The sequence below is a fragment of the Liolophura sinensis genome, chromosome 10 (genome assembly GCF_032854445.1).
Source record: "Liolophura sinensis isolate JHLJ2023 chromosome 10, CUHK_Ljap_v2, whole genome shotgun sequence".
Classification (NCBI taxonomy): Eukaryota; Metazoa; Mollusca; class Polyplacophora; order Chitonida; family Chitonidae; genus Liolophura; species Liolophura sinensis.
Window position 1 is genome coordinate 4552123 of NC_088304.1, and position 17067 is coordinate 4569189.

Below are 17067 nucleotides of genomic sequence, written 5' to 3' on the forward strand. Positions count from 1 at the left end.
TTCGTATTAAAGTGAAACAGTGGCCTCTGTGGCCGTGTTGGTTAGCACGCCAGCGCGGGGTAATTTCCCAGCAACTCATGCTGGCTTCCTCTCCGGTCGTACGTGGGAAGGTCTGTCGGTAACCTGCTGATGGTTGTGGGTTTCCCGGGCTTTGCCCCGTACCCCCCCCCCCCCCCCCACCATAATGCTGGTCGCCGTCGTATAAGTGAAATATAAAACACAAATCAAATAAATAAATAAATAAATAAGGTTTTAGGTGCTAATTTTGTGCTTCAGAGTAAGGGTTTATGAATGAAAACACCAAAAGTATATGTACCAAACGATCGATTAACTAACCATTTAGCCACTCCAAAATGAAGGAAACATTTTCTGCATTCTAGTCTGCTGGCTGGTACTGTTAAGTTATAACTGGGCGACATACTCGTTACAGCGCATACGTCGCTTCGCGCTGAAAATGATGAATTACTGATGTATTTGGGTCAGATTATTTCACATGTTATATTCACAAATGTTGTATCATGTCACCATAGACAAATCATCATGCTGGCTTCCTCTCCGGCCGTACGTGGGAAGGTCTGCCAGCAACCCGCGGATGGTCGTGGGTTTTCTCCGTGTTCTGCCAGGTTTCCTCCCACTATAATGCTGGTCGCCGTCGTATAAGTGAAATATTCTGGAGTAAGGCGTAAAACACCAATCAAATAAATAAATAAATAAATAAATAAGCAAACAAATCATTTATTCCCCCGGGCTCGGCTAGGTTTCCTCCCACTATAATGCTGGTCGCCGTTGCATAAGTGAAATATTCTTGAGTACGGCGTAGGCCTAAAACACCAATCAAATAAATAAACAAATAAATAAGAAATCATTTATATCTTTATAATATTAACAATATATACATCACACTACTTAATACCGATTTAAATGAAGGCGAAAAAAAATCATTTTACGCATGATTTACTTTGGTTTTATCCAAAAACAACGGCGAAATGCGTATACTATATATGTGTACTATAAGTCATTTTTATCAGATAAATGAGTTTCTCGAATCGTCATATTTTGCAGAATTAGCCATCTCTCTTTTGCTCTATGTACAAGATTATTGGCAAAGTCAAGAATGGCTGGATCATGTGTCCGGTTTGCGGATTGTTCCAATTTCCGGTAATGATGTAATAGCCCAACAGTGGGATCAACAATGTGCTCTCGTTGAGCTCCTGAACGTACGGCCCAGATGTTGTGAATTCCCACAATTTCCACATTGCCTGGCTCCAAAATAAACTTGGATCGGGAGTAAATCGGCAGAATGGTGGATTCGCGATCCAGCGTCAACAAATAGTCGAGTTTCAAGCGTTTAGCTGTTGACAGTTGGGTGAAATTATCAGTGGATTCAGGCCAATCGCGTCTGAAAAACGTACACCGGAAATGGTACACATTGGTTTCCGGTAGAGCATCCAACATGGCGGACCAGTATTTGTGCTTCCTTGGTACAATAAGTTCATCCATGTCAGAAAACACCAGAAATTTGCTGGAATGCATGTTCCGATACAAGCAGTCGTTCAGGGCGGCCAACTGCCCGAAATAATGAATCTCAACTTCATTTATTTGTGGCCAGGTGTCCATTTCTAAAGGCACATGCCATTGGACAATTTGGACCAGTCCCTCTTTGGCGTATTGATTTAAAACTTTATCTACATTTGGACCAGTACTGAAGTTATAGAAGACGAAGAAGTCTGCCCCAAATAGCCGGTTGAATTCAATCATCTGCACCAACTCGTTCACTCTGTTATACCGCCTGTTCAGCGGACTGACACAAACTGTGAAATCCTTGGCCGGAAGCTGTTTCCTTGGAGACTCGTGAACGTACATCAGGTTGTAAGGCTTGGAACATTGCGCTGTCACCAAGGAAACGGCGTATGGAGCTAGTCCGGGTATCCACAGAGGACAGAGGAAGAAGACAGCCGAATAGCTAAAAGAACAGAAACAGGCAACATTGAGCAACAATAATGTGCAAGAGAAAAAAAAATTGAAGAAATATTTGAGTGGATATTGTATGGTTAATTCTCAATGTGGACAATTATTTTTATTTAAACATCTGTGTCTTGGCTAACTATATTTAACAGTTTTCGGTATACATTCCATATATGTTATCTTGTGTATGAACAGTTGCATTAAAAGCGTATCTGGGATACTTTTTACACATACATACCTCTTACACATACATAATTTTTTCTTCATATCATCATATTTTGTACAAATATTGTATGATGTACAAATATTGATCTTCCAATATGTTTAAACGTAACGTGTTGTGTGGGCTACGTATTGAATGTGACGCATCCAGTATTACATACTTTGGAAACTCCTTCTACTATACTTCTACTTCCAGGCGGATTTTCCCGTTACAGTTATATATATTTAAAGAGATTGTGATGCTAATTTTATTAATGAAACGTTGGATATTGTTTTGTCAGGTACCGCCTGAAATGTGATTCGGATTTTTCGCTTACGATTGGGTCCTATAGTGGCTCCAATTCAAAGATATACACTTGCTTATTTTCATGTTTTTAGTTCAATTGCCAAAATTTAAATATAATGAAGAATTTAATAGCACCTAATAAAACATGATAAATGGCATCGTTTTGGTCAAAACGACAATGTACATTGTAAGTACCAAACTCTAGAATTGATGGATCTTACACATCCGATGTCCCACCATCTTCTCGCGACGATGTTATATTACTTCCCATTCCATTCAACATGCGTGTTCTTGAGTGACAGTTCTGTATGGTCTTATCAGGCTCAATACAACTCGATGTGACATTGACAGAGGAAACAGTAATCAAGTATTTCATGCACATGTATTGGCTTACTTTTTGTCGTGTCCCTCTGGAATCCCAGATAAGATAGCCTGTTCTACTCGGAGTTGATCTGTTTGGTTGAACCACATCTGACAAAACAGAGGTTTGTCCAACAGCTTTTTCCTTGACACGCCAATAATCCTGACAACTGGAGCAATCGCCCTGCCGCTATCCCAGAACGTCGTACCTTTGACGTCATAGTGAGCCGAGAAGACGTAAAAATCCCTGTTGGACTTGGAGACAGCCTGCCAAAGGTCTCGCGCATGCCCTTTGCCTTGGGTGTCGTCGTTTCCCGGTGGTCTGACGAACCACACAGGCTTCCTAAGAAACTCGGCGCAATGGGCTCCATGCTGAGATTTGCGCACGTTGAACAGCTGAGCGGGTTCGGTGTGTTTTGTAGGGCGTTTTTCCAGTTTCTCTTTCGTCACCTTCCACTCACGCCGTAAGTTGTATGCAGCATGATACTTCATATTTTCACCGAACACATCTCTGTTCGCGACATTCTGGACATCGTAGTCATGTCTCGGTATTGTAAAGTATACAGGATTGAAGGGTGCAAACTTTTGCGATTGCACGTTAGCGACGTTTCCCTTGGCAATGTTCCCATTTTTCTGTGAACTCGTGTGGGGCCCCTGTCTTCTCGTGTCTCGTGTATAACGAGAATACATCACAAACATCAGGAAAGAGACATTAATAATCAGTGTTATGCATAACACCTTCGTTAAAGTCCGTCGCATCCTCATCGTGCTCTTTGATTTACATGCATGCGCACCCGTGCTGTGCAATGGCCACCTCTCTCACTGCCATCGATTCTCCCATAAACTCATTTGTTTACATCCAGATTCGAAAACGTGTCAGCAGTTGCGGGGTAGATTATCCCCGACCTTCAGGTCTACAATCTACCGTCATTTGCCTGTATTAGCCTGCCACAACTATTCCCCTAATTACATATAGTCAGCGTATTTCCTATGGTGATCTAGAGGATTTATTCAAGAAACACAAATGGCTAAGGATCGAACTACAGGGAGACAACAAACAAATTTTCACTTCTGGGGTAACCTAACACATTTAATTTGTCAACCCCCTCGCCTCCCCTCCCCTCCGTCGTCAACCACATTCTCCACCACATTTTTTCCCAGCTTACATACCATGTTATATTAGGAGAGGCCTAACCAGCTAGTCGATATGAGAAGCGACAGAAAAACAGTCTTAGGGTTTGTTCACTGTGTTGGGAATTCTTTGCTTTGGGGGTAAAATGCCCCACGCAGCAATCCTAGTGTATACACAGCCATTTAAGCAAGTAAACAAGGCAGCTGTTCACTACCACTGAGGGGTTAAAGAGCCAGCCTGTGATTCGACGCTACCCGGACAGGTGTGCCAAGACAAAACACGTCAAAATAATCGTAACATTCAGTATGAGTGAGAAGTATATGATGAGATATGCTAATTCAAAGAAGAGACATCACCTGTCTGATATGCTTTAGCAGGCGGCTTCAAACTAAAAGTCTCACTTGGTGTTGTATTATTTTTGTGTCATTTAAATGAAAACGATAACATGCAGCTTTTCGCAGCCATTTCGCAGGTATTTTGAGATAAGGCGATCGACATTTTCAGTATTTCATAGGAAGGTGAAAGTACAGTGTACCTCTCTTTTCAGAATAAAGAGTGGGTTTTCAAGATATAAATGCCAGCCTATACGGGAATAACCAAATTAAGTCAAAACAAGGGTAATGAAAAAACATATGGCGAGATATATACATATATATATAAGAAAACAATTAATCTTTCGTTAAATTCTTTTTTTTACTAGTTAACGTTACTGAATGCTAGTATATAAAATTATCAACAGTAAATTGTCTTGAGCACTAGTCGTCCATTCGGCAGTGAGGCAGCGTTATACATACGTCACGGGAGCGTCGCGTGCATGGTTAAGCGGTACATGGTGGGCTACCTCCAAATCCCGAGGTGCTGCTTCATTCCCGACTTCTTTTTTCTTGGATTTTATAGACCACCCCATAAAAATGACCAAAATGATTTGAAAAGTCATGAATTTATATATGATTTTAACAACAAACAGGGTGCTATGTGTTGGAGACTCCGCGGGCCACAGACGTGGTCGATTTGGTGGGTTGAAAATACATTAATTTACCACAAGACTAATTTTATACCAGTCCCATAGTAATACATATGGTATATTGAGAACTTTCGTTCAGTTCGGAATGGTGCTCGCGATGTAATACGAATATGATTAGGACGCACAGCAAGACAAGCTTGCAAGATAAGATCACAAAAAGCTTTCATAAGAGCCTGCATTTTCCTGATAACATTAGATAAAGCGCACGTGTTGAACCGCACCGGAAACTAGGACCAGTCTTAAAATCTGTGTGAACATAGGCATAAATCTAGCAAGATTATACTGAGTGCGGATGTGTTATGTGTACTGTTAGGGTCTTGGGCGTACTAAAGCTAACGTCCTATTTTATACATAGCTCGACAGCTATAAATCCAAGTCCCCGCACCCTTTTCACTTTCCCGTTCCGAAGAAGGCTTCGTAATGGCAGCGACTGTTGGTCTAGCCGTCGCTATCTTTCTGATGGGTTTTGGTTTGGCAATTGTACATGGCCAACACGTGAACACGTTCTGCATATTGCAATACTGCTCGTCAGAAATGAGCGCGTGCGCCTTGGACAGGAACTGCAAATTGGCATTGGCGTGCGTGCAAGATTGTGCGTCCAACCTAACCTGTTCGTTCGGCTGTCTGAATTCCTACGATGATGCCGAGTTTGACGCTTTCATGAAGTGCACTGCCACCGATCATGACTGTATCCAGCTGAGCCCTGACACACCTACCCAATGTCATCCACCAGCTACTACTCTGACCAACTTTACCTTGGAGGACATAAAAGGCGTCTGGTACACCGTCAAAGGCTACTGTCCGGCATCTGACTGCTTTAACTGCCAAACATCCACTTACACCATCGGTCCTCAACCCCTCCAAGGACAAGTAACCTGGAAGTATGACGTCATTGCTTCTGACGGCACCCTCCGTCATTTGCAGACTGTGGAAACATTTATTCAACCGGATTCTCAAAATGGCGGTATTCTGAACATCACACGTACCCAGTTCGGACTTGACGGACAAGAACAGTACCGTATCTTGGCTTTTTCTGGTGACGATGGCTATATTTTTGTGTATCACTGTGCAAATATGGGCGGTATTGTTTATGAAGGGGCATTCGTCTATTCACGAACGCGAACGCTGACGTCGTCGGCGCTAAGTCAGCTGATGTCACGCGCCGAAGCCTACGGATACAACATCACCACCTTTTGTTCCCCTAACACATCTGGATGTACCTCGGTGGAGTGAGGGAGGCAACTATAAACGTACAGTTACTCAACTCACCTTCTGCTGATGTTTTAGTTTACTGAATTATCCATCTGCTGACGATATAGTTGACTCATTTCTCCTACTGCTGATGTCACAGTTTACTCATATCTCCTACTACTGACGTTACAGTTAAATCATTTCTCCTTTTAGCGATGTTACACTTTACCCCATTCTCCTTTTGCTGATGTTGCAGTTTACTCATTTCTCCTTCTGTCCATGTTACTTTTACATGATTTATTTCATTGGTGTTTTCCGTCGTACTCAAGAATATTTTACTTATACGATGGAGGTCAGCATTATGGTTTGAGGTGACCGGGCACAGAACGGAGGAAACGCACGATCATCCTCAGATTGCTGACACATCTCCCCACTTAGGGCCGACAGTCGATGTTACACTTTACTCATTTCTCCTTCTGCTAATGTTACATTTTACTCATTTCTCCTTCTGTCGATGTTACAGTTTACCCAATTCTCCTACTGCTGATGTTACAGTTTACTCATTTCTCCTACTGATGTTATAATTTACCCATTTCTCCTTCTGATGAAATAATTTACTTTCTGCTGGTGTTACAGTTTACTCATTTCTTCTTCTGCTCATATTACAGTTCACTAAATGTTCCTTCCGCTAATTTTACAGTTTAATTCTTAATAAAGGAATAAAATTTAAAGCTGTTATCCAACAGCGTTGCCCGGTTTCACGCTGGTTAGTCTTTTACCACTTCTGGTAGCCTGATAAAGTCTCTTGCATAAAGCTGGCATGTTGAATTTTGGTGAAAAATCGAACTATTTCTGGAGAGTGTTATCCGCAATGACGTGAAAAACACATATCGAACGAGGAAAATTCTTTGAAATGTAATTTCAAATGTAATGTCGATGTATTCTCAGAAATGTTTTTGTTCGATACAATTGTGCAGTTTTTAGAGCTGACCTACTTTTGAGGTAATTTCACTGGTCTTTTACAACCTACTTTGCATATCAAAGGACATTTAGAATCTTTGTGGTGCCATCCACTTAAAAAAAGATTTCATGTCAATATCTTCAGTCGTTTGGGGGCGGAAGATTTTTAAGCTTATGAATAAATCAAAAATGCCCACCAAATCACGTGGCCGGTCAAACAGCACAAACATGTCAAAAGTTGCTTCATATTTTCGTTATTGCCACCTTTACCAGTTTTCTGTCACGTGACTTACAAATATGGGGGATATTGCACTTTTGCGGACTTTGAACGAAATTTGCGATAGAAGTACAGAAATAAGACCAGATTCGTGATCAGGACGTCAAACTATGTTAAGATATGGAAATTCAATTTTTTTTTCACATGACATCGCGTAAGATGGAATGTTTATACTTCACATCTGTAAAAAATCCATTTCTTAAATATTACCGCATATGTACACCGGATCATCCAGCAAAAGACGAATGGTCGTGGGTTTCTCCCGGGCTCTGCTCGGTTTCGTACCACCATTATGCTTGACGCTGCAGACTTATGTCATGTAAGTGAAATATTCTTGAGTACGGCGCAAAATATGAATCAAATAAATAAATAAATAAATAACTACCAATGCAAATACGGGTCCTTCATGTATGTAGAAATTCTTAACATAGCACACATACTTGTATATACAACTTCTCTGCAGGTCTAAGATAAAACTTGAAACTGTGAACTGCCAAGCCTTTTAATGGGATCTTTATTCAGATAACAAAGATATCTAGATGCCTCACAGGAGTGTATACATAGAGCCATAGATGTATGTATACATGCAGTTAGCAGCTGATATGGCCAGCTGGACGATTTCACACCAAGATATGCACATACATCTGTCAAGTGTATTTACCCATCACATCTTCAGAAGTTATGCAGATCAGTTTGTTGAGTCACTGTGGCTTACATGCTATAATAGTGTGCACGTGTTAAAAACGTGCAAAAACGTTAGAGAAATGAATGGATGAATGCTTGGGGTTTAACGCCGTACTTAGCAATTTTTCAGTCATGTGACGACGGGGAGTCATTAGGTTTGTGTACATACACTGTGGCAAGGTGAGTCCATGCCACCAAAGTGCTGCTGTTTGCTAAAATCGGGCCAACCAATCCTGTTTCATGGCTCTAACCTCTCAGTGCTGAGCGCTACAAGCGAGGCAACAAAAAGTACCAATTTTAGTCCTTGGTATGACCCAACCCGGGTTTGATCTCGGATCTCCCGGCTTCGACGCGGGCGCTCTTTCCATTACCGTTAAACCCCAAGCATTCATGCATTCGTTCTCCTGTCGAAGGAAGGTCTCCTAACAACCTGCGGAGGGTCGTTGGTTTCCCCAGCCCGCTGCCCGGTTTCCTCCCACCATAATGCTGGCCGCCATCGTATAAGTTGAATACCGGCAAACACCAATCAAATAAATGCCGGTAAATAAAATAAATCAATGGCCAGCATACAATTGGCAGAGCTAGGCAAACGGTTTAGCCAAATGTCATTGATTTGGTGTTATCAATAATCTATTAGCAGGCGTCTTCTGTAACTTACTGTAAGCACGGAGGATACTGAGACCCGGCTGGAACGTGTGGCCATGCTGCATTATGATGGGAGGAAACCAGGCAGAACCCGTGGGAAGCCCACGCCCATCCGGAGAGAAAGCCAGCACGAGGTGGGCTTGAACTCACAGCCATCGCAGAGACCCATGGGTAATTGTGCTGCATTCGCACCTTGTTATCCTTGCACAGTCAGAGATTACAACATATCATTTGGAAGATGTACCACACACGTGTATATTCTAGCATAGCACTATAAGATATACGCCACTTTGAGTCATGATAAGCGTAAATGCACCGTCACGTATTTCAAGTATATGGGGAACACCAACAAAGCTCATTTTCCTTCAAGCATGTATATAAATTTAACATCAACACAGCATATATTTAAACTGCCCATGAACTGTCATGTTGCATGGAGGCAGGAAACCAGGTTAGTTTTGACAAATTTTCAACTGTTGAAATTGAAGTTGAAGTTTAGTGGCCAATTGACCCATGAAGGCTTATAATCTACCTATAAAGGATATAATGAGCCTGTCCATTTCATGATAGTTTATTGGGAAATATTTAAATGTACTTTGAAAATCGGGAATAGGGATAATACATGGAATAAGTCACCAACATGAAGTAACAGGGTGAAAGCTTTAAATCAAGATCAAGGGAGATCAATCGCCCAATAGCCTGAAAGTACTGGTTTGATGCATGGAATGAGAGTTTTGTCCCTTGTGTGTATGAACACGTGCGCAACGTTTTTCTTTCGTTTTTTTAAGCCGCGCTGAGGACGCATGACTACACCAATCATCGTTAATGTTGCGTACAACTTGCAACTTGCCGAGCAAAGATACTCAGATGTCTTGCGTGTCCTGTGATCTACATAAAATAATACAGATATGTTAAATATCGATATATATATATATATATATATATATATATATTCGAGAAATTTATTCGAGAAATCTTATGAATTTTTTCTTGGGTCGTTTATTAATTTGATTTCGATATGTGAGTGTTCCCATTTTATTTCAGTTAAAACACTGCAGTCTGACAAAATGTACCGGTTTTTTGTTTCGTTATGACGATACTTCAGCAATTATTCCCCGCGATGTCAAAACGACCACTTTGTTTACGACAAACTGATTAAATATAGTCTGCGTTCAGAGCACATGAGTGACAACTCCTCTGTCGGCTGCACCCACATATGCCATGTATCATTTTTATAACGGGTGATTGGTCGAGTTGCGTAGGCGGAAGTCGTTTCCCACGTGATGATGACGTCAGACGGAATCTCTCTTTCACAAGTTACGACGACCATAACGGAGGCGATCTTCTGTGCACTTTTCCCGGTCTCTGGGAAGCACAATGGCTGGGGTGTTTGATTTAGAGCTTCACGATGCCCCAGATCAAGAAGAGGACATCTCAGACGATGAGTATTTGGTGGCCGATGACCAGATTGAGGTGAGTTTCGTGACTTGTGGTCGTGTGTCGCGCGCCGGTGTATTCGCCGGCTCTAACTTCGCAGTGAACTTCCTCACGTAGTGATGTAATGTCATTGTGTGAATGTTCAGTCGATCCGTTGACAATTGACACAAAGGCTGATTGGTAATAAACGGTCATAAAGTTACTCTCCTTAGATATGTTTCACAACGGCTAACAGTTAGACGTCTTCCTTTGCTTTCTGTCTCTTTTGTTCTGGAACCTCCCGGCTTTCAAGGGATTAAAATACCCTTCTCAGATGTCTGTATGGATCCTCAAGTTCACCGGCTTGACAGGAAGCAATCTGTGCGTTTGACATGTCTCCTGTACTCCTGAAATAATTTGTTCTTCTATCTGACTTGTATCCACATACTGCATGTGATACATTTCAAAGGAATGTTTGACCAAGTACAACAATAGTACTTCCCCTTCCTGTAGCTTAGCTTCGATGCCAATGAACACCACACGGAAACTTTCACTGACCTTCACAACTTGAACCCATCCTTATATTTAGTATGCATCAATTACCTTTGTCTTTCCAAGCCTGCATTGGTGTGCCGTTTATAACAATAATCCAGTGTTTTGAACTGTTGAATCTAGGAAGTCGAACCAATGTCCGCCCATGTTTATTCCATATACATTGTGTGATGTTTAATGAATTGCAGACACATATGACTAAGAATGACAATACGCAACAGCCTGAGCAAAATATTAGGCCCTACTTTCTGTCCATATGTGTTTCAGACTGTACAGGTTCCACCAACCACACAACCTTGTACACAAGAGGTGGCGTAAACATGTAATAAAACGTCTTCTGCATACCTTGAATGTTATGTCTGGTATATTACAAAGCTACTGCAGTGACGTTCCAACATTAGGATATGACATGACAATGTATAACATTGAGCACGGCGTTTAACCCCAAGCATTTCACTCAATGTATAACACCTCTGTGGCATCACAAATCTATGCAAAAATAGAAGAGTAACAGTGACATATCGGAAACAGTGATGATAAGTCAGTGATGGTGTCATTACACCTGGGCCCGGTTTCACGAAGCACTCTTAACGTTACATTCACTTAACTTCCATGGAAACCAGTAGTGTAGGCATTATGTCGTCATGGTAGTTGTGAGCTTGTAACCTTACAAGGACTTCATGAAACTGGGTCCAGATCTGGTGCAGTGAATTTATACTGTGCCTACCCCTTATGGTAAAGCGATTAGTGCTGTCTGACGTCAAGGGCAGGGAACCAGCCAAATCGTCCATCTGCAGACTGTTTCAATTAAGTGTGCGTGAATGCATGTGTGTTTGGTTAATAATTACTGAAAAAAAAAAAAAAAGAAAAACAATCATACAAAATTTCAAATACCATCCATAGAAACTTGAATTCTGTTTGTTTGTTTTTTTTTTTCAGACAATTTTTTAGACTTCTTCTGTTTCTAAGTATTTTGTTTACAATTGTACAATGGGCCTATGTCAGTTGCGTATATGTATGTCCACTCATAATTCAGCTCATTGGTTAATGATATGCGTTTCAGTACAGATATGTTAGCCTCCACATGTATATATGTAAATATAGTATGTATCGAAGCATGCTAAATGTTTACATAATAACTCTCACTATTGTAACAGTGTAATGAGTCAAAGTGTTTGAAAGGTGTACTTCATCCTCTCCTACATTGAACACAAGTAATGCTATTTAGCAATAGTATGGTGTAAACTGATAAACTCCCATCAGGTACATTAGTGATAAAACTTCTACAAATGTGTCAATTGAAGTTTTCAACTTGGATTGAAGTTCATTGACCTTTTAAATCACAGTTCAAAAGCTAAAATACTTCAACATGTGAGCAGATAAGGAGTTTACATTTCTTTTTATTTGTGTGCTTGTATGTACCAATATTACTTTTTATCAAGGCAGCTTTACAGCAAGGATAAAACTTATTTGTTTGCCAACATTTTAGTTGATAGCATTGTACTGTCAAAACTATGTAGGTGTCTTTTTCTTCTTTGTACATACTCACTGGTGAAAAATATCTGACAAATGCTGATACAAAATGCGTTGCTTTTTTGCTACAGGTAATTTTTCTGAGTGCTTTTTTTGGGTTGATCAGTTTGATATATGAATTATCAATTTGGCTGCCATAATGGTACATGTGTGGCTTTTTTATGTACACATGTTAAAACATTAATGTGTTGTCAGAAAAATCTTTCCTTTCTTGGAACATTAGTACTTAGGTAACAAGGCTATGCACTGTTTAAACTTGATCCTAAATGATTTTGAGCCAGGATCAAATGGGAAGCCAAGGATCAAACGGGATGCCAAAGAAAGATCAGTTTGTATCCCAAACAACAACCTATGTAAAATAACATAAACTCATGCACAAAAATGACATTAAAGTATAAACTGAGCAGAACGACTGTCTAATGTCAGAGCAAAAATCAGATGTTAGACAAAACCTCAGTCAAATGTTAAATGGAATTGGTGTCAGCTGTTAGAAGAACTGTCAAATGACAGGTGGAACAAATATCAGTTAACTAAAATTAACTGAGCCTTTTGAAAGGAAAATTTTAAAACATAATGAAAATTTAATGTGAAAGACCAAAAATATTTGTAATTGTGTTCTCCTGCATATAAGTTTCAATTGATAATATCAAAAAAAACAAAAACAGAAATTACTTTTACAGCTGAATTTTTGGTTTGTTTAAATGTCATAATTAAGGGTTTTACCTCTAAATTGACAAGCTGATCTATTTAGAATGGGGTTATCACCATGTTTACTTTGTGAAGTTATCTGATCTTAAGGACCTCTTGACATAATAAGTATGACTACAAAACCTATAATATTATATTTAGATTTTGGAATATTTACATTTGTGTCAAAGTTTGTTTCTGTCTGGAACAGGTAACACAGAGGAAATGTTATAAAGGCCAGTAACAGAGAGCCAAATGCAGAACTTTGGGCACACTTTAAGTAGTTTAATTTGAACTAAAATATTGTGAGATATCTTTAAGAAACCTGACGTTATGTACTGACTTTTGCTGTTAAAATTGCATACAAATCTTTGTAGGTTTAGTGCAGATGATTGTAGGGGATCTTTTCAAACATTTTAGTTGAATTTATGAGGCAATAAACCACATGACTTTTCCTTTTTTAGAGTGTGATATAATTTGGCCATGTGTGAAAGGGTATCAAAATGTTCCTATGTATAGAACAATGATACAGCCTCTTAACTCACCTTCGAAAGATTGTATTTATGAGGATATGTAGAAAGTCAAGTAAATCTGCATTCAGTGTCAGATTTGTGGAGTGTTAATAACTTACACAGAATGGTACATCTACAGGTACAAACAAAATACTGGAATGTTGTTGTTGTTGTGGAATATCTAGTCCCCATGGCACAGTACACATGTTACGTCATCTGTAGAAGCTTGCACCACATGGTGGAGAAATATGCTAACCTCTTTGGAGGAAATTGTGAACTGAATCATTTGAAATCTAATTGTAAACGGCTGCTACAAGAACTGGCCACACTTTGAAACTGAAACTCTGTATTTAAGAACTACAGTTTCGCTGATCATTGTTGCTATGCAGGTAAGAACACACTGACTATTTTTATGTTTCCAAGGTACTATAAAACAATTACTCTCAAAGACATTGTTGTCCTTTTTCAAAACTAATTTTTTAAAGTCGGTTTCAACACAACCGTAGGATGGAACCCATCATACATTGGTCATTTCTCAAACGTTCTCTGCGCAATAGAGAGAAGGAAAGATACATATGTCACATGATATGTTAAGAGAAAGAAGAAAAGTGTAAAGTGCCATGGAGACTAGCTATAGGAAGTTGCATGCTGTTAGGTAATGGACTGCTGATAATATCCATGAACATGGTATAGAGTTTTCATGTTGAAAGATACAGGTACATGTAACTGCATAGCTCAGTGCTGTGAAAAAACAAATCATGGCCCTTTGTTAACTAGAGATGGTTACAAATGACTTTTATTATCTTGTCTCTTAATATAGTGTGAACGTTCCAACATGCATCACATGTGGTGTTAATAGAGGATATTGCACTGTGAAGGTTGAATATCAAATATTGTTCAAGTGAGAGGTGGAAATGATAACCCACTAGCCGTGAAGGTTGAATATCAAATATTGTTCAAGTGAGAGGTGGAAATGATAACCCACTAGCCGTGAATATATTTATTTATATCCTGACATTTTCTCTACATGTATATAAATGCGTATCAGTTTACCTGTTGCATTGGTGAAAAAAATAAGCAATGTGCTATCTTCGTCATCTTTCTGATTCTATTCATACGCACTGCATTTTCGTTCATGTCCGTGCTCACAAAACCTTTTTACAGTTTTAAATGCTGTCTGTAAGTAATTATACATTCTACAAAGGTGCTTAAAGCTAATGCAATATACGTATTTACATAAATTAAGCACAGAACTATATATTGCGCGGAAGTGCACGAAGTCAACTGTGGGTCATGGGTCAAGGTCTCCAGCAGTGTAATCGCAAAATGTAATAACGAAAGTGGTATCTAACTCGTGAAGATGTCATTTTTATCAGTGAAAGAAATACTGGGATTTCACTGATGTATAAATAATAAAATAGATGAGCACTTCTTTAGTTAACCATAACGCTCATCGAGTTTAAAGGATACATGAAGCGTTACGGTTTTATTTCTTAATGTGCAGATTATCATGTGTAATAACAGATAACAGTGCAAACAAATTTTTCAACTTTCGCTTTGGGATGGGGGGTGGGGGAAGAATGGCTTCAAAGTACAGTTTTCTTAAGGTCCCAGTGTTCAGTCTGGAAATTAAGTACTTTGCAGTGGTGACTTCATCGATGATCCCTGTTTGAAAAGAACTCTGCGGGGGACCGACAGAACAGGTCTGGCCGAATGCAGGCCGGGGTTTGGGGAACAGACCGAATGGGAGTGGGTCTAGGGCATGAAAGGAGGCGCTAAGCTGGCTCAAAGAAGCCATGCAGTATCCATGTCACCTTGCCCATACCATAGCAACTCGGTTCACTGGGCTCGGGGCACTTTGGGGTTGTTCATGAGCAAGATAACGATGACATACTTTCTGAAAAAATCTGACCGTTGAAGGAAAATATGCATAATATAGAAGGGTAATTAACAGGTGTAAAGTACCCCCAAAGTGAAATTTTTTTAAACAAAAATTCCAGATCATACTTTTCTTCATTTGGCATAGAAGCGTAATCTTTGTTTTATAATTCCTTTTCATGTATCCTGTAAAATCAATTTCTGTATTAATGATATGTGTCAGGGGCACAGCATTCCGAATTGAGGTACACGCCTGAATGTTTCCTGTTTACATCATTTCATACATATAGGTCTGTGGTGACTTTACTAGTCTAGGAAGTTATCTGGGAAGTCCTACAGTTAGTAGTTAGTTCAATGATAGCTGTAGGCCATTGAGTCAAGTGGAAATCTTCTGTCTGATATGCACTGTGCACCAGTTTGATGTGTTTGTATTTTCTGCCTGTTCTTACTACTGGTAATAAAGTTGTTTTATTGAGGAAGCAGGTTTTCTTGTATATATATTTGCAGGTATGGGAATTGTCTTCCATTTCGCAGATTTCAGATTTTTTTTGTTTAGAGTGTAAAACACAAAAAGCCACTGATTTCATCAGAACATGTGATGATTGCTAGTGTAATTTGGAGGTATGGTAAGGTATTTTCAGACTTTCTTCATGACGGCCAGTTTCAATGCCTGTGTATAGCAGATGGTACACAGCTCTCAGATTTCTGTAATTGTGCACAGTTATACATGTAGAGCAGTAGTGTTGGTAGCAGTACAGCTGGTACTTCTTTTTATCCAAAACAAAACAAAATTTTTTGATTTTTTTTTTTTTTTTTGATTGGTGTTTTACGCCGTACTCAAGAATATTTCACTTATACGACGGCGGCCAGCATTATGGTGGGTGGAAACCGGGCAGAGCCCGGGGGAAACCCACGGCCATCCGCAGGTTGCTGACAGACCTTCCCACTTACGGCCGGAGAGGAAGCCAGCATGAGCTGGACTTGAACTCACAGCGACCGCATTGGTGAGAGGCTCCTGGGTCATTACGCTGCGCTGGCGCGCTAACCGACTGAGCCACGGAGGCCCCCAAAACAAAATAAAGTAAATCAAAAGTAAATTCGAACCAATTTAATGGCAGCCAACAAATGAAAGCCTATGCTCACACATTTGCATTTTAGACTGTTAAGCACATGAAACTACACTGGATCTATGTGAAGAGTAAAAATCCCATAAAACAATTTCAGGGCATCTCCAGCGGTCTAGCATCCCAAGGCTTCCGGGGACTTGGTGACCCTGAACTCTCGCCTTTTCTTCTGGGACAGTCAATCTATGGCCTCACCACTTTCAAATTGCTTCCAACGTGCCTCTATATACATAAACATGTGCATGAATGTCTGCAATGAAATCATAATCGTACTGACCATTCCAGACATGTGCCTTGAGAACAGTTGAACTGTTTGTTTGGTGATGATTTTACTTGGGAAGTTGTAAAGGTTTGTAGGTGACAGTTGCATGCTAACGCTGATTGTTTCTCAAGGACTTGCCAGCTAGCCCTGGATGACAGACTATGTTCTCTTTTTTATATTTGGACAGAGCTCGCATAGTCATGGCTGGGTCCCATTCACCCCTGGAGGATGCATGGTAACATTTCGGAAAGCCGCCCATTACTAACCTCCCTGGCATGTCCAATTCCACCTGTTAGAATGCTTAGTGTCCTAGACCGCTAAACAGATAAAATCTTGACCTGTCGATTCTTGTTCCCA

The 17067-nt window shown here is 40.1% G+C and overlaps 3 protein-coding genes across 5 annotated transcripts in view; 2 read left to right on the forward strand and 1 right to left on the reverse strand.

Annotated features, from left to right (window-relative positions):
* Positions 1-1008: 1008 nt before the first annotated feature.
* Positions 1009-3325, reverse strand: LOC135476435 (uncharacterized). The gene is made up of 2 exons (XM_064756461.1): positions 2868-3325; positions 1009-1963 (listed from the first exon to the last, which is right to left on the reverse strand). Exons 1-2 carry the CDS (start codon positions 3323-3325, stop codon positions 1009-1011), a joined length of 1413 nt encoding a protein of 470 aa, XP_064612531.1.
* A 2084-nt stretch (positions 3326-5409) lies between these two features.
* On the forward strand, positions 5410-6222 carry LOC135476436 (uncharacterized). Its single transcript, XM_064756462.1, has one exon. The coding sequence runs from the start codon at positions 5410-5412 to the stop codon at positions 6220-6222; it is 813 nt and encodes a 270-aa protein (XP_064612532.1).
* Positions 6223-10075: 3853 nt separating this feature from the next.
* Positions 10076-17067, forward strand: part of LOC135476849 (ribosomal protein S6 kinase beta-1-like) — a 33931-nt gene continuing 26939 nt past the window's right edge. For all 3 annotated transcript variants that reach the window (XM_064756990.1, XM_064756991.1, XM_064756992.1), the window contains exon 1: positions 10076-10219. In XM_064756990.1, the coding sequence (XP_064613060.1) occupies positions 10124-10219 (96 nt within the window). In that variant the 5' untranslated portion in view covers positions 10076-10123. The remainder of the gene's footprint in view (positions 10220-17067) is intronic.